At 32.2% G+C, this 24605-nt stretch overlaps 1 protein-coding gene across 1 annotated transcript; it reads left to right on the forward strand.

Annotated features, from left to right (window-relative positions):
• The first annotated feature begins 7531 nt into the window (after positions 1 to 7531).
• Positions 7532 to 23454, forward strand: LOC139494558 (uncharacterized). Its single transcript, XM_071282719.1, has 11 exons — positions 7532 to 7633; positions 8640 to 8777; positions 9978 to 10092; positions 12698 to 12855; positions 15190 to 15340; positions 16410 to 16481; positions 17577 to 17742; positions 18111 to 18157; positions 18729 to 18788; positions 21104 to 22306; positions 23297 to 23454. Exons 2-11 carry the CDS (start codon positions 8697 to 8699, stop codon positions 23452 to 23454), a joined length of 2211 nt encoding a protein of 736 aa, XP_071138820.1. The 5' UTR covers positions 7532 to 7633; positions 8640 to 8696.
• Positions 23455 to 24605: the final 1151 nt, after the last annotated feature.

Genomic DNA, 24605 nt, shown 5'->3' on the forward strand with positions numbered 1-24605 from the left:
TTGATTGTCGGCATACCAACATATAATCCTATACACATTGGAACATAAAAGTTTGCATATTTGTTTGACATTTTCAGTTCACGGTATTCTTGCATACAACACTGGTGTACGGTGAAAGCTTATTTTTCTTGCATGGATACATACAAGCTTTTATTGATTGCTTGTATACCAATCTATGTTTTATTGAATTGCAGTTTTACATACATTCTAGTATTGTCAAACCAAGCTGGTGTTCAGTAAGCTTGTGTTATTGTGTATGGTTTGCCCCAGCTTTAAATGTCTGCATATTTGGTGGCACTTATTAGAAATTACGCAAGCTGAATGGTTTGCATTCTAACCAGCCTTATATTGTATTCATATTTTGAATTGCAAAACTATCATTTTTCATCATTCTCTAAGTTATAGACTTCAAGAGGGGCGAAAGATACCAGAGGAACAGTCAAACTCATAAATCGAAAATAAACTGACAACACCATGACATGAAATATACAAATTAAAGTACACAAGAGACAGCATAGAAAACAAACACAGTCTGAGCAACACGAACCCTAACCAAAAACTGGGGATGATCTCAGGTGCTCCAGAAGGGTACGCAGATACTGCTCCAAATGTCCAACAGTGGCACCGTCGGGTTGCTCATGTTTTTACAAACCCGATAACTAGCTTTATACAGTAAGTCAAATTCATGAAAAGAGAAGGGCATTGTAGTTATGACGTGAGAAACATATATCCGATATCATCTGTGAAACGGTTATTCCATAACGGTCAACCAACTATATACTATGGTAACAATTGTGTATACACTGGAGTTGTAAAAACAAATCCTTCAACCAGGAAAGCCAAAGAATTGATGCCTTTTCTAGTGAAGCCATGCATACATTATTAGCAGGAACAGCAAAAAGACTGGTGTTGTTCATTGGTGTCATAGTTTTCTAGGAAGGCATTGGTTTAACCTATCCAGTCACTAAGAAGTGTTACAATTAAATTCATAAGCAACACATAAATAGTTACATGAAAGGTATAGCCAATGTTTGAAAAATGCTGAAACGAGAAATGGAAACTACATATTATATACATATATATACATATGCGAGTAAATATTTTACACTTCACAAATTTAACATTGATGTGGCGTGGTCAACTACATCAAAGATTTGATGGTCAATTATACTTAATTTGTTGAATGATCTTTCATCTTGATTATTAAGTGTGACAGTTTGCATGTACGGTACATTAGTTGCACAGTAGAATTGTAATAACATTTGGACGTTTATCAAAGCAAGGTTTAATGTAATTTAAGGACAGTGGTTCATAGCACGATTTTGTAAGAAACTTTTTGCATTGATCACTTATATTGGTGTAGTAGCTTGAAGTATCAATTAAGTTGCGATATAGATTATAATGAAGTAACATGTTGTTTTATAGAGTTGGAACTAAGTAACGTTTTGTATTGGAATTTATAACTGTGAACCTGGGCTGTGAACCTGTTAAATATATCGTATATACATGTACATGTGATTAAACATGTGAACATTAAACAGACTTCGTTACTAGTATATAGACGGTAGTGTGTCTATATATATATATATATATATATATATATATATTTGGTGAAATATTTAATAGCTATTTCCTTATGTAAACGGGCAAGAAGGATTAGATCCCAGATACATATATCCAAAATAATGACTGTCCAAAATACACAGAACAAAGACCCGTTTAGCGTTACATTTATATCACAATTACTGATTTTAAAGTTTATATGAACTAAGGGTTCTTTATAGTGGTTGAATTGAACCCCCTTGAAAAACAAATTGTCGCCATGCATGTGATTGATTGAAGATCAATGAAATATGTCATTTCCTTAGTAACATTCATTTTTCCAATTTGAACACTCTTGACAAATAGACAAGATGCAAATTATTGCAAGAACATAGTCAGTGATTTATTTAAGTACTTCATCTTGACAGTCGCTGCATGATTTTCAAAAAAAAACTAACTTACAAGGCCAAGACTACACCCTACTGACGAAGTGGTTGTCTTAAAAGTTTACATTACAGCAATTTTGCGCCTGTCCTAACTTGTAGCAAGGAACCTCTGGCCTTTTTTTTTCTTTTCTTATAATGAATTTTGCGCAATAATTGCATGCTTTGTAAATGACACAAAAATGGAAACAAAATACAAAACCTGCAAGACACAGACATTAATATACTTAATTTTTTTTTAAATTGTCGAGTAAAAAATGCTGCTTTTCAGAAACGATCTTTAGTGCCAGGAAACGCGCAGAATGCAGGATTTTAACGCTATGAACCCAAGAGCTTCTGGGGGCCTTGAGCGGCCCCCATACCCTCTGCCGTAAGACGCTGGCGGAACACTTCCGTGTCCCCATGTCTAATTTGCCAAAAAACGTACCATTACTTATGGGCCTGCTACGCCTATGTATTAGTGAAATAAAGTATCTGAAATATCTTAAAAAAGATCTTCATAAATTACCCTGTTACAGTATTGATTTAAACCGTCTAGTGGCGGATTAAGATATTTTCATAAAGGGGAAGGGGGTTCCAGCCAAGGTTCAGTAATTCCTATATAATCAACCAATTTTTTCCCACAAAAGGGGGACAGGTACCTTTTGTATCCGCCTATGGGACCCAACATGAAAAATAAGAAATAATAATGTATAAAAATAACCACAACGGTTAAATGAAATCGTGAAAAATGTACAAAAACAGCTAGGTTTACTTACCATAAATATATCCGACATTCTGTTTTGCTTCTGGTTTATTCAAATCAAGATAATCGAGCGTATTTTTGTCCATTTTCTTCTCCGTGAGGGTAACTCCTTCATTGATCATTCAAATTGTTTACATTTATAAATGACGTCATCTAGATGGAGTGCGTGACTCCACAGATAAATAGTCCTTTTTTCTTTGACTTTTTAATAATTACCAATACCAAGTATAAACAAAACAGGTTGTTTTGTAATCAATTGCTATTATTCTAACATCAGTACTGCTAAGTAACTTGTGTAAGTCAAGGCTATCCGTCTAAATCCCTCCGCCTCACGTCAGAAGGTCCCTGACGTCATATAAATTTTTGTCAACAACTTCGAAATTGGAACCTTGTACAAATTATGATCGCCTCATTTTTCCGTAATTTTAATTTGCAAACAAAACAGATAACTGCTAGGTCAATAAATCGATCATAGTCATGGAACTTAAGAATTGGTTTTCATGTTATAGATTTACAACAGTGAACGCTTTACCGGTTTGCCTTGCAAATTAACCGGCGCTTTTCTGTTTACCAACGGGAGAAAATAAAAAGGTCAGTGGTAGCCTAGTTTTAAAAAAAAAACTTGAAATCGGCAATAAAGTAAAACCACAACTATACTGACGTAAAGGATTTTTTAAACACCCAGGTTCGTATGCTATCATACAGACCTGTGAAATACAACATCTGATTCAATATTTGCTGTTCTGCATACACCAGGTGCGTATGCTAGCATACATACCTGAGAAATACAATGTATTAATTAAATGTAGACATTAGCATACACCAGGTACGTATGCTAGCATACAGGCCTGAGAAATGCAAGTTAATTTATTACAATTCAGTTCAGCATACACCAGGTGTTAAATATGCCAGATTCACGATTTCCAAGTGCTCGATAAAATAAAAATGTGTTTTTTCCTTTATTTTTCTCTTTTTGCATAAGTTTGTCTTATGAGCAATAATTCGACCTATTTGAGTACGAATTATGACAAATTACCGTTAATGAGAATTTCTAATTTTAGATGAGAACGTGTTAATGTGAACTTTCAGCAATGATAAGAAAAACGTTACTTTTATTTAAAAAAAATGTATGATTGCATGTAAGCGTCTTGCAGAGGTGATATAAAGGCTGAATTCACACACGATATAGTGTATTGAGAAAAGTAAACATACTTTATAGGGATGAATGGACTGACACGTTTCAAATGTTTTCGATAACTTTTGTTGTGTTTTTTAAAATACATTTTGTTTCTTTCAATCTTCTTCTATTTTTTCGTTTTTACGACCATCCAACATTTGTGAGATTGTTTATTATTATCGGGACAAACATGTGTTTTGATGAAATATATAAATAAAACATTTTTTTACAATAACATGCAGGATCTAATAAAAACAAAGTATTGTTCACTTTTAAAAAATTATTAAAAAAGGTAAAGCCTTTTTTAATGTGAACACCGAAGTTAGAAATAATAAAAACAAACACAAAAACAAAAACATATCTAATAAGATAAATTCATATTAGAAACCAGGCTTAAAATTTTACACGTCAGTCCCGTGTTTTGTCTACAACAGATTCATCATTTATGAGAAATGACGCTCGAATAAAAAGGTAGAATCGCCTTATAAAGTACGAAGATAAAGAGCATCAAAGACCCAAAAAATTGGACAGGTTTTGCTAACTACAGCTACGGTTAGAATAAGTTATCCGCACTTGCACCTTATTTTTGTTTATATGTTACGAGCATAATCTTGAAACACTGGCAAATAGCAAAATGTATTTTTTTTAAATTTAGTCAATCCCATCTTTACCGGATACTTGAATTTTCTAAATATTATGGTCTTGTATGAATTTTTTCATCCTATTTTTTTCAAGAAAATACAAATAGAACAGTTCTGAAAGTTGTCATCGGGCTTCATAGCATTATACATGTTATACAATACCATGTGATGTAGGTTCAGATTCATAACTCATTTACTTCCCGTTAATCGATACTTAAATATTATTCCAACTCATACAATCCATTTATGAAATTTTTGACACGCTTTTCATAAAAACTACAAACATTAGCTTCCTGATTTTTATTTAATCTAGCTCTACGTGAACATCTTTTTCCGAGTAATTGGTTTTTAGATTTATATCTCTTCAATTTTCTGATATCTAAAACTAAATATGGGTGTATCATTAGTTAGCAAAATCTCACAGTTCTACTATTTTTTTTTATATAATTAATTTTTACATACACAGAAATATTCCACATCTATTTTTCCTTTTGTCTTGTGAATTTATTTAGAATTCATTGCCATATACTTACAATTGATTTGCAGACTCTCAGTCAAAAATGTTGGACGGAGCACCAAGCCAAAGTCAAAATAAAAGTAGCATTGAAGACCAACTTAATGAATTAGACGCTGATAAATCCAAAACACTGTTTAAACCAAACCAACAAAATAGGCCATTAATTCCAAACAATTCTATCAGTGATTTTGCGTTGAAGTTGTATGGAATGAATGTTTTGAAATTTGAGGAATTAAATAGTTTCGAGGACAGGAACTATCATATCACCGTAGACCCTGTTATAAAAAATGCCTATATTAAAGATTTCAGCAAAACAGGCTATGTTCTGAAGGTTCTGAACCTGAAAGATTCCAAAACACCAGGTTTGATAGGTAATAAAGATATTAACATTTACATTTAAGGTGTATACTTTAATATTTTATCATCTTGCTGGTCTACACTGTACAATATGTAATATTTAAGTAGAAAAAGAAGAAGGTCCATACATTAACAAGATATAATTTATGACTAATTGCAGATATTCAGTATTTTTTTTTGGCCAAATGAGGCAAAAGGTACCAACAAGATATTCGAACTAATAAGAACAACTGACAATGCCATGGTAAAAAAAGAAAAAAAAAACAACAAAAAGGCAAATAACAGTTTACACCACACAGCAAAGAAAACTGAAAACTGTGCAACACCACCCGATGCAACTGGGGTTTTCCTATTCAATAGATGTTAGGTTATGTGGGGTTATGCTGTTCAGCCGATAACATAGTATACTATGTTACTATATAGTATTGGGTTATCCTGTTGAATAGAATGATTTTATGCAGCAATTATAACCAATCAATTGCAGTTTCCCAGCATGCTTTTCAAAGAGTTCTAACATTAGCCATTTTCAAATAACATAAAAAGCACGTTCAAGTTTCATCAAGTTTTCCTTTTATTTCTCGTACATCTCAACTAGACATGTCGGTAAGTTATTTTAATGTTTTATCATCTGTCCGACTAGAGATATTTGAAATATTACAGGGCTGAACCTGTGCCCATCTTTATTGCAGACTGAAATGTGATGTTGCAGTGCTGCGTTATCCATACCCTATAATGGTACTATGAACTAAGCAGATTTTCTTGTTATAATAATGATATATGAACGTTGCTTCCTTTGTGCGTACTGGATGCACTATATATGCAGACTATGCAACTACTTTCTAGAAACTTCGTAGCAATTGAAATTGAAAAAAATAGACGCTTGCAACCAATGATGCTCTCATACAAAATCTATAATATTATATATATATGAGATTTATTACATGATTTTAAATTCTAATGCAACAACGTTTGTAACGTTCATTTTGATTGGATAACGTCACTTTCTTACATGGCATCAATTGACAATTGATGCTATGGGACGTACGCGCAAGCGCAGACGGCATATGACAGATTTTAAATACATGTTTTAACGTTGTTTTCTGTCAGTTTCATTAGAATGGAGATAACAATATTGTATTTTAAGCTCCGACGGCATCAATTTGGGATTTGATGGTCGCAAATACCCGTTTACTGTCTCCGCTAACGCGTCGCCAGTAAACTTAATTTGCGACCATCAAATCCCCAATTGATGCCGTCGGAGCTTAAAATACGATACAGTTATCTCCTAAATGTTTTCCAGTAAATGTAAAATGCTAAGAATTTGTCCGCGGCGGGATTTTTACTTTTGTCACGTGACCGTTAAGTCAAAATGGCGGACATCCAGTAATAGGAAAGTGGCCGCTACAAAAAATATTAGTTGCGGTTTATCGGAGGACCTCCAATGGATTTTAAACGGGAAGCTTATTTTCTTATATACCTTTGAAAAATAACATATTAATAGAATTGACTACCGTTTACTCACAGACAGTAGTTTCTGTCAATGGAAAAAAAGGGGGGGGTGTCACGGAATAGAAGTTCCTTCATAATATAAGTTCCAAAAGGAAAAGATATTCTGGAATATTATTTCCACAGGAAGAAATATTACAGTATATGTTCCTAACGGAATAAATGTTATAGAATATTTGTTCCAACAGGAATAGATATTATGACAATGTTTATAACAAAGTTTCCATTGGAACTTCTGTTAGGTGGAACAAATATACGTTGACAGGGGTACTATAATCCACATTCGTATGTTAAATAACTCGCACTTGTTTTTGTTAATGGGGGATGGGGTGAAAAACTTTTCATTACTTTAGTGTTAATTGTTTTCACTTATTATTCTTTATCTTGGATCTCCTGTAGTTGGTAATCGCAATACTGGTATACCACTATTGTCCACAATACTGGTATACAAATTTTGTACCAGTATTGTTACTTTTTTTTGGTAGATTAGTACCATAGTCACTTCAGAACCATATATATGGGCAAGTTGTAAATACTGAGCACGCAGGTTGACGTTTGCACAGCAGTATCTGCGTTATGGATTTCCACTGCAGATCAATAGTGTAGATGTAGATGTGGTACAAATACTTATACATTTTTGTACTTGGCAAGCACTCCGACAGTTAGAGAGCTGTTCAGGTGATATCTGAAAAAGTTTATAATCTAGTAAGAGAAAGTACACAAAGACTGAATACCTAAATATCAATATAGGAAGTGTGGAGGGAGGATTTGCAGAAATACCATCTTAATAAAATATAGACACTAAAATATACTACTGAGACCTGAAAAGAGATAGCTAAAAGAAAACATAGAAGAAAGTAAAGAGTTTGTTAAAATGCTGAGACAGTATGGTTTCCTTAAGCAATGTTAAGGAAAAAACATCAGAAAATTCAAAACTTCCTTTATGACAATCACAATGTTCCATCAGTTAAACATACAATTATTCCTTATTAAATTGTCATGTCATATTTCATTATGCATATATATTTGACACCTTTGATAAAAGATTAATTACCTATATATGTATTGTTTATTTAAGAAAACACAATACTGGTACAAATTTTTTGTACCAGTATTGTGCACAGAATTTTTTTATAGATGACCTTATGCTGATATTAGAAATATTATTTATATTATTTGATAACCATATTTCCTTTATAATTATGTAATATTCTTTTCATTGATAAAACCAGTAACAAATAAAGTTGAGAAAGGAAATGAGGAATGTTTCAAAGCGACAACAACCCGACCATAGAGCAGACAACAGCCAAAGGCCACCAATGGGTCTTCAATGTATCAAGAAACTCCCGCACCCAGAGGTGTCTTTCAGCTGGCCCCTTAATAAATATGTATACTAGTTCAGTGATAATGGACATCATACTAAACTCTGAAAGATACACAAGAAACTAAAATTAAAAATCATACAAGACTAACAAAGGCCAGAGGCTCCGGACTTGGGACAGGCGCAAAATTGCAGCAGGGTTAAACATGTTTATGAGATCTGAACCGTCTCCTTATACCTCTAGCCAATGTAGATAAGTGAACAAATGCTTGTTTAAAAGCATTACTTTAAGGTTCCTTTGACTAAAGGTTTCACCTCGATATGAAATGTATTTAGTATAAACATGATAAAGTTAATACTAAAACCGCTCACAGTGTAAATATATTTCAGAAAACAAACTTATCAGAGGAGACCAAGGATATTTTGAAGGAGCTGTTTGCCCAAGGCATGGACTGCAAAGGTATAAAAAGCAGTGTGCTGCACAACAAGGCTGTTGAAAGAACAGGACTGCCGTTACAGGTTATCAAGGTATTTTAATTTATATGCCAACTTGGCAATGGTGACTTTAAATTTTCATGTAATACATTGCATTATTAAATAGGCTTTCAAACTGTAACAAAGGATTTGGATTTGGATTAATACCAAAACACTGTACATGGTGTATCCAGTCATATATATTAATTCAAAGTTTATACATGTTAATAGTTTTTTCTGATTTTGATATTTTATTCAACTGTTTTGATGGAATTCACATGTATGTTGTATCATTGTGTCATTTTACAATACAGTGTACATGCATTTGCTCACATGCAATACCAATCTTGAACAAACAATTAATAAATTCATACCTATTAAATATTATCCCCGGCTTAATATACTTCTATGATTTTGATTGGTTAACGCACGTCATTACAAAACCCATAGCCCCTGGGTGTTGCTAACCCATATTCCTGGACATTGCTTACTATTATCCCAGGGAACTTCACGCTTGTGAAATATAAAATTCTGTAGATTATTCATGATGACTGTAATTTAAATATTTTAATAATTCATTAATGATTTGTCCTATTATGCCAATCATTTACACTCATTTCATTAAATGCATCACTTGACTGCCTCATTGAAGGAATGGGACTACTGACCTAGCTATGCAAATGACTCACTTTGACGTCAGTCACGTCACACCATCTATGACATAACTCTCACAACATTGAGCACCAAATTTGAATCCATCCAGTCTCTGTCTCAGGATTAAAAAACGTCTTATATTTGACTACCTGTAGGGTTTGACCAAAGGTAAGAACCCTACACCTTGTAAAAAAAATGTCAAATTTCCAAATTTCAATTAAACTACATGTATTTTAGATCATGAAAAAAACATTGATTTTATGCAACACTTTGTACCCAAATTTCCCTAAAACTCTTCCAATTCAAACTAAGACCGGGGATTAATTCGTTATCTACGTTCATATTGCATAGATAATTTATAGCGTCATTCTCATAAAATCAGGAAAAAAAAACTATAGTATAAAAATATCCATATGAATAAAATTGATTATGGACCTTATATACCTTGAATGATTCTACATATAACATGTAACCACTCAGATAAAATAGCTTAATAATTGTGAGATACTAAAAGTCTAATTTGATTTTTTTACAATTTCACCTTTGTCATTTTGGAGTCATATGTGCCTGATTGAATTTATTTTATACTAATAATTTAAGGACTGGATTGGCAATTATAAAAAAGTCGTGGAGGGAAGGAAATACGAAGCACAGCCACGGACATTATACCTCAAAGGAATGACTGGGTATAATTGTTTTGTTAGAGAGAAAAAAGGTAAACTGCATACATGTATGTTAATATATATAGCCTATCGTTATTTTAACTGGGGCTAAAATGGCAAGAGGTTAATCTAAAGGAAGTACACCACTAATTAATGGCCCCATTGCTTTCTATGTTAAATTCCTCAATTTCGAGTGGTCACAGCTCTTTTAACTTAAGTTCAAATAAAGTGACAATCATTACATGTCAAACCAACACCTTCTGGTGTCCTGTACTGAAAAAATCAACATAAAACTACCCATAACACTTTGGTTTTGTTTGGTTTGTACATTTCATGAGCAGAAGATTAAATAATATAGTCTCATAATTTACATGAATTTCAAGAAAAATAACCAAAGACGGACCAAAAAAGACTCATTTTTGCAAGAGTTATCTCCCCTTCCAATGTCAATTTCCATAGGAAATTTAAAATGCTGATTTTGAGTTTTTCTCAAGTTACATTTTATGGGACTTTTTTCTTGTGTATAAAAAGGGCATAATGCTATAGATTAGAACTAAAACATTTTCTGTTGCAATTAGTTTGAGGTTAAATCTTAGTATGACTGGACTATGTGTACCTAAATATAGATTCATGACGTCTTGCAAGTTCCTGGTTTTATGATTTTTTTTTCGTTATGGTGACAAAAAATATTATATCAACCTCATCAAAAGTTAATAATTGTATATTATTAGTACTGTTGTTCAAATCTTCAACCCTATATATATATTATATACATTAATTAATAAGTCTGTGTTGTAAAAAAAGATTTAAATTGTAAATTAGTCTTTTAATTCATTACTTTTTTTCCAATTAGTTTTACATTTTTGTGATAATATTTTATAGAAATGTTATATATGATTAATCATTGAAAAAGACAATCTATAGATAAATATATACATTGTACCACCTATACCTGCATATATATAAATAAAAAAGATGTTATGATTTGCCATGGAACAAATCTCCATGTTATCTCAAATCCTTTTGATATAAGCCATTATTAGTTATGGCTTTCTAAATGGGTTATTTTATATTGCCCTTGGTCGTGGATGGGATGAAGTCATGAACAGATATTTATATTAACATTGTAAGTGTGATTTTCTATGCAGTTTATTATATTTCTACAGCCTGCTATTTTTGCTACATCTGATGGATACAGTATACTTGAAGTCAATTTACATGTGGACATATTTATATATATAAATTCACGGTGATTTTATACTAAAAATTATTTCTGTACACCTATTATACTTTGTGTATAGTGATAAGTCAGCATGTACAAAATTAATTTACATCTGACAAAGTATGCATATGCAGGAGTTACTTTCACTCATGACTGTGCATTTAAAAGAAATCTAACGTTATTTCAACTCTAAAATAAGTTGAATTAAAAATTTGTTTAAAGAGAAAAGCATCCCAATTCCTTAAAAAAAGCAAATAACATATTATTGATCATGCAGTTACTTCTTACACTTGACTGCAGGGATGGGGTCAATTACTTTAAAATGTAATCGATTAAATTACAATTACTTTGCTTATAAAATGTAATCCATTACATTACAATTACACCTTATTTCAAATGTAATTGATTACATGAGATTATTTTTCTTTAAAGTAATGATGATTACTTATGATTACATTGTATATGCAATACTAAAGAATTTCTAATAACTTTTTATCCTCAGGAAAAAGCTAATCTTTGTATCTTTTTTTAAAGCCATAATTTATTAATCTTATTTAAAAGAATTTAGACCAGTACAGTGTAACATGTGTAATTTTATAACATAGCTATAGACAAGTGTCCTTTCTCTATGTAAGAGATATAACTTTGTTTTTTCTACAAGTTTTAACCAACTCGGCAACTGCCTAATTTTTAAAAAACTTGGACAAATAATAAAAAAATCAATCAAGTATTGTTTTATTGTCTGTGAGGACATAATTGACACATCCATATATATTTTTACAGGACTGGTGTTATTCACTACCTTCATTTTTTAACAAACAATAGAGCTTGGGTATTAAAATTTTATTGTCTTAATTGCAATATCAATAAAGTTATAAGTGGTTATAAGATGATATCACATTAAGAAAAGTCCCATCATAGTGAATACTAGTTTTATGATTTTTTATTCATGCTTTACACTTTCATATTGTCTATCAAATACTATTTTCCAATATACCAGTATACAAAATTTGTAACCAGCAAGTAATCATTTGAATGTAATCTAAAAAGAATAAAAAAATAATCATGATTACACCTTTTTTGGCAATGTAATTGATTACATTGTGATTACTTGTAATCAGAAATGACAGGATTACTGATTACAGAGGACTTCACTTCAAAATGTTATCGATTACAGCTGGTTAAGATTATCCCATGCCTGCTTGACTGACTTCACTAATTGCAGTAGCCTAAAGAATATTTACTTGAGCTATTGCTCATAAAAATTTGATGAAATTTGGCATCAATGAATAGTAGCCTCAATTGAAGGTTTAAAAAGTTTTTCTTTTGACCTTTTTTAAAGAAGAATTAATGGAAAAACTTGTGTTTGCTTATTCTTAAAAGAATCAGTCAGGTTAGACAGTTGATTAACCTAATTTTATATTTGTTTATTTAAGATCAATTCAATGACATAGCAGACTGGGCACCTGCCTGGAATTTGTTAGGGCAGGAGGAAAAGGAGGCATATAAACAGAAGGCAAAGGAAAATCCAGTGGTACCACCTCAACCACAACAGAAAGATGCCTTTAAAAGGCTTAAGATTATCAGAGAACATGTGAGACTTATTTTTTTTAATTATTATTTGATTTAAGGGGGCTCGCGGGTCTAAATCGATTTTTAACCGGATTTTTGTGACAAAAATGTCGGTTATTGATTTGGGGATGTACGGCGGGCGGGCGGTCATTCGGGCGGACGGGCGGGCGGGCGGGCGGGAATCAAATGTTGTCCGTGCATTACCTCATGAACCGTTCAACCAAAGCTTTTAAAATTTTAATATGTTGTTACTGACAACTAAATGAAGGTCAAGTTCAATAATGGCGATTTTGACTTTTACCGTTCAGGAGTTATGGTTCTTGAAAGATTGAAAAATGGAGTTTCCAGTCGTGTCCCTGCATTTACGCATGAACTGTTCTACCTAAGCTTTCCAAATTTTAATATGTTGTTACTGATGACAAAATGGAGATCAAGTCCAATAATGGCGATTTTGACTTTTACCGTTCAGGAGTTATGGTTCTTGAAAGATTGAAAAATGGAGTTTCCAGTCGTGTCCGTGCATTTACGCATGAACTGTTCTACCTAAGCTTCCCAAATTTTAATATGTTGTTACTGATGACAAAATGGAGGTCAAGTTTAATAATGACGATTTTGACTTTTACCGTTCAGGAGTTATGGTTCTTGAAAGATTGAAAAATGGTGTTTCCAGTCGTGTCCGTGCATTTACGCATGAACTGTTTTACCAAAGCTTCCCAAATTTTAATATGTTGTTACTGATGACAAAATAGAGGTCAAGTTCAATAATGACGATTTCGACTTTTACCGTTCATGAGTTATGGTTCTTGAAAGATTGAAAAATGGTGTTTCCAGTCGTGTCCGTGCATTTTCTCATGAACCATTCAACCAAAGCTTTTGAAATTTTTATATGTTGTTACTGATGGCAAATTAGAGGTCAAGTTCAATAATGACTATTTTGACTTTTACCGTTCAGGAGTTATGGTTCTTGAAAGATTGTGAAATCGCGTTTCCATTCACGTTGTTGCATTTACTCATGAACCATTCAATCTAAGCTTTTCAAATTTTAAGATGTTGATACTGATGACAAAATGGAGGTCAAATTTGATATTGACGATTTTCACTTTCACCATTCATCAGTAATGGTTCTTGTGATATTGCCAGGACACAAATAAATATTAATAAATCCGGTTTGCTGTCGTTGTGACAGCCTCTTGTTTTATTTAATATAGGATTTCTCTATATTTTTCTATAAATTAACTTTATCTTATACCTAATGGAAAAATTAAATAAAAATATGGGGTCGCCGTGCATTTACGCTCACAATCGGCCTTCGAAAAAAGATTACATATTTGTTAATGTCCTTTTTTTCTGTTGAACTAATATGAGAAATATTGGTAATATCGAAATAAAAAAAGAACTAAATTACAGAAATTGGTTAAATTTTACAATTTTTTAGTTTATGTACAGCCTTTTGGAAAACAACAATAAAAAATATAGGTCACCGATGAGTTAAAAAAGATATTTCATTTTTAGCCAAAAAAATGTCACTTTTGCACCAAAGGGAGATAATTTGGAGCTTTTTCAATGATATCTAAATTTTAAAAGTCACCTGGGGCCAACATGTATTGATTTTTTTGAAAAATTCTTGTACCATAAAATAAAGTAACAACTACTAAAGGTAATTAATAAAATTTGTAAAGAAAAATGAATGTTTGAATTTTTTCTGAAAATCTTATACCCGCGAGCCTCCTTAAACAATTTTATTCTGATTTGCTTATAAAATAAACTTTCCTGAAGACCCAACTTGTAATATGATGGCAACATTTTTTCAGTTACCGGCAATATGTGTATGTGTTTTGATGCATGCTAAAGTGAGCATTTTCCATAACTTGGCATCCACCATCATCTTGTCCGTTCAATTTTAATGCCAAATAATGGCATTTTTGCACCAAAGGGAGATAATTTGGAGCTTTTTCAATGATACCTACATTTTTAGTGTCACATGGGGCCAACAGTTAAGCCGCCAACTATTGGAATTATTTTTGTACCGTATGATAAAGTAACAACTACTAAAGGTAATTAATAGAATTTGTAATGAAAAACAAATGTTATTTTTTTCTGAAAATCTTTTACCCGCAATCCTCCTGAAAAGGCATTTTTTAAGCCACAAATAAATGTATATTGAAAGTCAAAAATAGTTATTGATAAAAGATTTAAGCAAAAAATTACAGGTGCGCAAACTAGGCTCTTGATAAATAAATATCAATAAATATCAATAAATAGTGAGTGTGCACAATTTTTTTTTTATCTAGGTTTGTTTGATATTATTTTAATCCTCAGTCAGACCATAATCAAATATTTTTCTTTTTCCCTTCAGATTGTTGAACTTGAAAAGCATGGTATAGATGTAGCTCTGGTAGGCATTGACACCAACACTGGATCCCAGATCCTTTTAGGAGATGGAAAATCTGCTGCCTTCCTTAAATCAGAGGACATCCTGCAGAATTTGTTTGCTTTTCATTCACTAGGTCAGAATTTTAACATTTGTATGCCCTATTTATGGGCATTTTGTTTTCTGCTCTGTGCATTTGTTTGTTTGTTATCTTTTGTTTGTTTTTCTGTCTGTTTCACTTCAGGTTTAAGTTTTTGGTTGAGGTTTTTAGCTTTTGGATTAAATTGAATTCCAATCAACTTGAAACTTTTTATACATGTTTCCTGTGATGATCTTTCTAATTATAATGCCAAATTAGAGTTTTTGTTCCATTTTCACAGTCCACTGAACATGGATAATGATAGTGCAAATGGGCATCCATGTACTGGGGACACATTCTTGTTTAAATTACATACAAGTTTAATTCAGTTTACCAAAAATTGTCACTACCTGTACCTATCGCTTTTTGTCTGAACTAGACAAAGCCAAAAAACCAGACATGGTGGGGGAGCATTAACAATGTATAAGTTTGTGATTACATCTAGTTTATAGTGAACCACTTTTGGTATGCAGTTGTATAAGTGTAGGCATTTCTTATTTCCATGAAAAATATTTTCCTCTGTCCCTATGTCATGGTTTATTGACTTTGAAACTTTTGCTTAGTTTACTTGTTTTATTTTGTGATTAGGTTCAAGGGGATTCATTAGTGGCATTAGTATTATTTTATCCAAATTTCAATAGAAGAAGTAACGAAATTATTTTCAGTTTGTAAGTTTTTATTTGTATAACGTCATGTTTAGCAATGAAATCTATGCACCAAAATCATTTATGAAGTTTTGCAGAATTTTATTTTATTTCAAGTTTATACATTTTTCCAACTGTTACAACTTATTATTTGTTTGTAATGCATTAGATTTGGAATAACAGTACGTACTATAGTTGAAGAGTTGCCACCTCAATTTTGATTTGATGGTTACAAATATCCGTTTTACTGTGTCCACTACCTGTCACCAGTTAAACTGCATTTACGAATCACTTCAACTAGAGTACTTTCATTCCTATGTGTGAGGTTGTGCATCCAACTATGGAATGGTCCTTTATAGACCTAGTTACCATGGAAACAATCTAGTTTTAATATTGTGACTTGACATTACTTTTTTCTGTAGGAACCAAAGAAGTACCAAAAGACTTAAAAAGTCTTCAACAGGAGGCTCAAACCCACATGAACAAGTTGTATTGTAAGTGTAATGTCTTTTACTCTACTTCATATGAAATTTCAGCTGCAATGTGGAAAACCTTAATGCTGAGTTTATAAATCTCGTAATAATAATGTTAACTTGAAGAAAAAATAAAATTGAGAATGGAAATGGGGAATGTGTCAAAGAGACAACAACCCGACCAAATAAAAAACAACAGCAGAAGGTCACCAACAGGTCTTCAATGTAGCGAGAAATTCCCGCACCCGGAGGCGTCCTTCAGCTGGCCCCTTGAAGAAAAAAGTCCATTTATAAGTTTAATACGGATTAACAGGTACAACGTTTTAACAAAACTTCCTTCTGGATATTAGCTTTTGATCATAAACAAGTTTTTATTCAAGTTTGGTACAAATCCAGAATAGCTTAAAAGTTATTAAAATTTTAAAAACTTTGACCACAAAATAGAAATAAAATAGAGAATGGAAATAGGGAATGTGCCAAAGAGACAAAAACCCGACCATATAAACAGACAACAGCAAAAGGTCACCAATAGATCTTCAAATTCTGGAATGTATTGTTTCCTGGCAGAAAAACTAAGTCAATTTATAATTATGTACAGAAATTTTTTTATTTTCTTTTTAACAAATTGACTTCTGAATACTATCTCATTGTCATAAACAAGCTTCTGTCCAAGTTTGGTAGAGTTTGAGGAAAGTCATTAACATTTTAACCACAGAGTGAATTTAATGTTTCCCAGCAGAAAAACTAAGTCTATTTACAAGAATATGTCATTAAATTTTAAAAACTTTAAACACAGATTGAATTTAATGTTTCCAAGCAGAAAAACAGGGTCTATTTCGTGTAAAATACGGAAAGTTGAATTTTATTTTTACAAAATTTACTTCTGGATACTATTTAATGATAATAAATAAGCTTCTGTCCACGTTACAAATTCAGGATAGTTTAAGAAAGCTATTAAAATTTCAAAAAACTTTAACCACAGAGTGACTATTTGTGGACGCTGACGAAACAGAATGTAGGATTGCTTTGTCTAACTTTTTTGTTTAAACTTAAATGCTCAACAAAAATAATCAAATGTGTTTTAGTAAATACTGTTTTATATAATTTTTTTTTTAGCAAAAGCAGTGGGAAAAAAACAAGCTTTCCCGTACACAAAAGTTAAAAAAGGAATAATAGAAGTGAATGGTATCCCCCTTGATGTTCTCCCCCTTAAACCTATGTCAGATTATGGGGAGAAAAAAATGAAAATGTTTTTAAACATAAAGGAAATTTCGGTAGAAGTGTAAGTACAATTAGACATTTTAACTTTTATATCCATCCTGCAATTAATAGAGTGGAACAATGGTGAACAGTGTTTTTGGTCTGCACATCTTCTCAAGTTAGTTAAGTCTCCGTCCTGTACACTAGAAAACCAACATCATTTTACGCTTATTGATATAAAATACCATTTGTCAACCATGCATCTTCAATGTCACAAATTATTTTTAAAATTATAATTAATTAAAGCTATATAAAAAGAGTCAACAAATACATTTTTATAGTTATTGCCCTTTGACAGACAGGTATATAAACTAATGCACATACTTAAGAAATTTATGCATGTTTTAGAAGTAAATTTTACCAGTTTTTCAATTTTATTGTTTATTTCAGGCCCACATCTCCTGAATATGAGGTATTATCATTACCAGTTGACAATGGTAAATAAATATAACATACTTTATTTAAATGTCTTTTATAAATTTTTTCCTGATTATGCCTGAAATATTTGCCACAGCAAATGACAATCAATCCTATTTTAATTGCAAGCTTTAGTCAAAATGTAACTTATACACAATGCTTATTACTACAAAACACAGATCAAGTTTGAATATTGGTGGTGTCACTGTTCTAGAGTTATGCCCCTTTATAAATGGAAAAATTTCAATTTTTTTCGTTTCCATTCCCTTACTTTAGTGTACCTCAACAAAATATTATGAAACCTTATACACACAAAATACAAATCAAGTTTGAACTTAGGAAGCGTCACTTTAACCATTCCACAATTATGCCTCTTTATAAATGGAAAAATTACAAAAATGTGAGTTTCCATTCTCTTATTTAAGTAACTTCCAAATTTTTTTCAGATGAAAATGCAACCACCTGTTAATTGTTAATGTCAGAGATTTGATTGAAACAATAATGACAGGTTGTAATGGGCATTATTTGTGTGCATGCAGTTTTATTGGAATTAAAACTTCTAGTTTATGTCTATTATCAATTATCTTTCAGCTATAGAAACAGAATTGAATATAAAGGTGCAGAAGGCTGTTGAGGAGGATAACTTGATTGGTAGTAATTTTATTTTATTTAGTGATTAGTTCATAATAACATCTGTAAACATTAAAAATATTGAAGCAAATTTCCCAAAAAATCTGCCAACCGGTTTTACATAATGGTGTTTTTATCAAATTTCATTCATTGCTATATGTGTACCAAAATATATATATATTTTCCACAAAAATATATTTATTTCTTCATAAAACTGTTGTTACATTATCAGAAGGTCAGTTTATTTTTAAGTTAACAAAAAGTTATATATGTAATGAGTTTCTGGGCAAAAAATATATTCATTTAGTTATCCAATGATGATACTGACCTATATACATTAACCTTAGATGATCTTATTTTAACCTTTTGATATCTTAACATACATCTATAAAGTGAAATTAAATTTTCTGATCAGCTCTGATCTAGTCTGATCTGTTTACATTGCTGAACAATTGACCTGTTCAGTCTGCTGCAAACATCTGACCATACATCAACTAAAAAAAACATTCCAAAAGTTCCTAAAATTAACCTTACAACAACAACAGCATACAAGAAAGACTAAAATACATTAAAAAATATAAAACTCAAAAAGTAACTCAATTAAATAATTCATTATTCTGTGGTAAAACATAGATTAATAAGAGCAATTTATATATCCCTCAGCTAGATAACTTGCTAAACTGGTTCAAAATTGCATGTACAGTGAGATTTTAGAATTCTTATATGAGTATATACCATTTGCCTAGATTGTAAAAGGCTACCATAAAAAAAAAAAACTTGAAAAATCATAAGATTACTTTGACCAAGAGCTATTCTGTTCCATATAGAAGTCATAAAATACATGTTTTATTAATTTCAATCAGAAAAAATGCAAAAATAAGAACATGGATTCAAGTCTTAACTGCATGCATGTTGTATGACCATAAAAGGCTAACATACTTGAGTATGCCAATTTAAGAGCTTAAATTTCCCATAAGCAGGACGGTTGACCAAAACAGAAGATTAAACATGATTACTTACATCATGTTTGACTTATTTTCATTGGAATAGGTACAACTTCTAAAAATTGGATTTCTGGTGATTCTCTGTAATAGAAAGTACACTACTAATTAATGGCCCCATTGCTTTCTATGTTAAATTCCTCAATTTCGAGTGGTCACAGCTAATTTATCTTAAGTTCAAATAAAGTGACAATCATTGCATGTCAAAGCAACACCTTCTGGTGTCCTATACTGAAAAAATTAAAATACCTTAAATGGCATATAAGAAAGAACTGGTTCCCGGAACTTCGGATGTACCAAAACAGGTACTTCTGATCTGACAAAAAGGCAAAATGTACCCTCCTTTTTAAATTTCATGCCATTTGTGTATTATTCAAATTTATCAGTCAAAAAAATTTCTACAATGATCACCAGTCATGCAGCTTTCATTTGATAACAAAATTAATAAAAAAATCTAAATATTTTGAAAGTTATGTCCATGCGTAGGAACTATTTTGTGTTAAATATGTATTACTTTCTGGTATGTGCTTTCTTGCTGGGCCCGAATTAGTGGTGTTACACCTAGAGCACAAAAATTTGGGAACGAAATTTGGGACACCAAACATGTCTGCTCTATGGTCGGGTTGTTGTCTCTTTGGCACATTCCCCATTTAAAAAAAAAAAAAAAACTATAATAGAACTTTCGTCATATGTTGTTTTCATGGTTACAAGTTAAATGTGAATTTGGTTTTTATTTTCTAAATATCTTTTACCCAAGTCTAGTTAATAGAAAATGTATTATTTTCTGATGGATCATGACTACAATACACTGTCGCAAAAATTCTGAGATTTTAAACCAGGTTTTTAATCCTGCTTAGCCTGAAAATTCAATAATTGATTTAACATTTTTAAAATATATTTATCACAATTAAAAAATGATGTGTTTAGTGAGCAAAAGATTGGATATGGGGAAATGTAGTGAACATCACAAATTCTTATAAGATGCTCCTCTTTCGCTTTGTAAACATGGCCATGTTCAATTCAAATAGATCATGGTAAACATGTGCATAACATATGTTGTATTTTGAACGGTGCAGGAGATCAAATCAGACATTTCTGTTACTTAATTGAAAAAACGAAGTGAAAACTAACTATGGCACTGTAATTCAAATTCAAATTCATACACAATGATACAGATAATGATTATAATGTTATGCATATTTCCTTTAGCAATGCTTTAGGGACAATACTTTGTTTTATAAAAACTTTTTTTTTCAAACCAAGAAAATTTGGTAATGAAAAGTAAATATTGGAGATGCAGTGAAAATTACCATATTAATGATTTTATTTTTGTAGAACCTGGAAGTGAAGAACTACTCTACAATTTACTGGTGACTCCTGAGGTTGAAGAAAACCTGTATTCACTTGCATCACCAGCAGTCACACACATACTCCCATCACAACCAGTCACACATACACTACCATCACTACCAGTCACACAAACACAACCAAACAAAACAACAGTCAAAAGATCATTAAAAAAAACATCAGCCAAACAAACATTCACACTAAAAAAAACACCAGCCAAACAAACACTCACACTAAAAAAAACACCAGTTACTCATGCATTCACATCACCACCAGTCACACATACAGTACCATCACCACCAGTCACACATACACTACCATCATCACCAGTCACACATACACTACCATCACCACCAGTCACACATACACTACCATCACCACCAGTCACACTAGCACTCACTTCACCACCAGTCACACATACACTACCACCATCACCAGTCACACATACACTACCATCACCACCAGTCACACTAGCACTCACTTCACCACCAGTCACACATACACTACCATCACCACCAGTCACACTATCACTCACTTCACCACCAGTCACACATACAGTACCATCACCACCAGTCACACATACACTCACTTCACCAGTCACACATACAGTACCATCACCACTAGTCACACATACACTACCATCACCACCAGTCACACATACACTCACATCACCACCAGTCACACTAGCACTCACATCACCACCAGTCACACATACACTCACATCACCACCAGTCACACATACACTCACATCACCACCAGTCACACATACAGTACCATCACCACCAGTCACACATACACTCACATCACCACCAGTCACACATACAGTACCATCACCACTAGTCACACATACACTACCATCACCACCAGTCACACATACAATCACATCACCACCAGTCACACATACACTACCATCACCACCAGTCACAACTACACTACCATCACCACCAGTCACACATACACTCACATCACCACCAGTCACATCACCACCAGTCACACAAACACTCACATTATCACCAGTAACACTAGCACTCACTTCACCACCAGTCACACATACAGTACCATCACCACCAGTCACACTAGCATTCACATCACCACCAGTCACACATACCAGCAAAAGACCAAGGGGGACAGCTGCTAACAGGACAAAAGCCACTAAAAAGAGAAAGAACAACAAAGGTAATAAAAGTGCAAGTTAGAATTTCAATTGTAACTAGAATGACACAGAAAAAGCTCTGCATTATCTGGATTTATCAGTCATCTGTTATTTTCTAATAATTCACTTGAACAGAAATTATTCTAATGCAATTATTTTGTAACAATTGTTCTGATTGGATGACAGCAAGCGTAAAATTCTCTATCTCCTTGTCTGTAACTAAGGAAGCCGACATTTTGAATTTCGGAATGTATTGACATGTTATTTCTATAATAATAAACATAAAACTCACTTGTTGCGCCTAAAAATCTTCTTTTTATGAAATTTTATTACATTTTGAAGCGGCACAGAAGCCAGAAAACGCCCGGTGTTTATGTTTGACGCCGGAAGCATACCTATGACGTCACCTAGTGTAGGGACCAAAGAAGATAACATCTTTTCGCGGAATTTTCTTTAATGAAGATTTTACACTGAAATAATGATTGAAATTTAATTATGAACTTGTTTTGCATTAGAATAGAGATAACTGTATTGTATTTGAAGCTTTGCGGACGTCCATCGGTAGTTTTACTGTCGCAAATACCCGTTTACCTGTCTCCGCTCTGCGTCGCCAGGTAAACTAAATTTGCGACAGTAAAACTACCAATGGACGTCCTTAAAGCTTCAAATACAATACAGTTATCTCTTAATTTATATGATATTATGTATTTGGTATATTTATAACATGTCAAATATCTTGACAAATTGTGTTTTTGATGTTTATGGCATAGTTAAAATATAAATTTTTGATTAGAAATAATGCAATTGAATGTTAAAAATAACTTCTTCTAATTAACAAACTATTAAAATTGATATTTTGACTAACTGACATTTCGTTTTTGTTTAAATTCATCATTAACATTGCTGTACATATAGACTTAGGTCAGTTTCACCAAAAAGATGACTAAGATTCATATAGATCACTTTGCTATGAAATAAATGAACTTCTTTATTTTTCATATAACTACAATGTTTTATTTTTCTTTCAGAATGGGGAGTGAAAGGCATCATTGCCACAAGAACAGTAGAAAATTCACGACAATATTTGATTCATTGGGATGGATTTAGCCATGACCATGATTCATGGGAGCCAGAATGTAATCTGACTCCAAGTCTAATTGGACAGTTTTTTGCCAATAAAATTTGAATTAAATTTTTTATATTATAAATACAATTTAACAACTGACCACCAGCGATCCTGGATTTAAGCCAATATATAAGCTGCGTTGAATAGAAATCGACCTTATGCTAGTACACATTTATATGTACATATAAACAGCTGTGATTGGTTTTAGGAACATTCAACATGTTCAAATATGAAATATCTAATATTTAATGTTCTTAGTACAACTTAAAGTTTCTAACAGTTATAGACTTTTGATATAGATTGTTTTTCCAGCCAAAATAGGATAACAGATATCCAGTTGCATAAAGTGTATTTCTATCGAAAACTGAGCATACAATGTTATAGAGTCTTCAAGAAAGAACATTATTTGCAATAAAACAACTCTTCAACAGTTATCATGGATTTAAGTAATTGTACATTATTTGGCCTTCAACAATAAATAATCTGTACACTAAATCAAGTATCCACCGAAATACTTGATTTCAAGCAATAATATGTTATCTGGCCTTCAACGATGAAGCATTGTTACAATAAAACAACTTGCCACCAGAGACAGTGAATTTAAGAAAATGAATGTTACATAGCTGGTCATAAACAATGAATAATAGTAACAATAAAACAACTCTCCAACAGATATTGTGCATTCAACAATGAATAATCTGTACAAAAATGCAATTATCCACAGAGTATATGGATTTAAGCAAATAAAAGTTATCTGGCCGTCAACAATGATAAATTGTTACAATAAGTCAGCTCTCCAAAATGTATTGTGGATTTAAGTAATTGTATGTTTTCTGACCTTGAATAATAAAGAAATAAAACAACTCGCCACCAGAGCCTTTAACAATGATGAATTATCACAATAAGACAACTCTCCACCAGAGCCTTCAACAATGATGATTATTACAATAAGACAACTCTTCAAAATGTATCATGGATTTAAGCAACTGGATGTTATTTTGGTCTTCAACAATGAATAATCAGTACAATTATACAATTCTCCACCAGAAAACCTTGATTTTAGCAATTAAATGTAATCTAGCCTTTAACAATGATTGTTTTTTGTCGAGCCTGCAAATTTTATATCAGAAACCTTGACATAGGGATAGTGATCAGGTGGTGGAGGCGCTAGCTTTAGTTTTCACTTAACCTTGACCTTATTTCACAGATCA

Source organism: Mytilus edulis, chromosome 11 (genome assembly GCF_963676685.1).
Source record: "Mytilus edulis chromosome 11, xbMytEdul2.2, whole genome shotgun sequence".
NCBI classification, from domain to species: domain Eukaryota; kingdom Metazoa; phylum Mollusca; class Bivalvia; order Mytilida; family Mytilidae; genus Mytilus; species Mytilus edulis.

Excerpts from the sequence above, each read along its gene's own strand:
- LOC139494558 (XM_071282719.1), top strand. The coding sequence starts at position 8,697 with ATGGACTGCAAAGGTATAAAAAGCAGTGTGCTGCACAACAAGGCTGTT. Across the intron at positions 10,093-12,697 it reads TTTTGTTAGAGAGAAAAAAG|ATCAATTCAATGACATAGCA; the intron begins GTAAACTGCATA and ends TGTTTATTTAAG. Across the intron at positions 16,482-17,576 it reads CCACATGAACAAGTTGTATT|CAAAAGCAGTGGGAAAAAAA; the intron begins GTAAGTGTAATG and ends TTTTTTTTTTAG.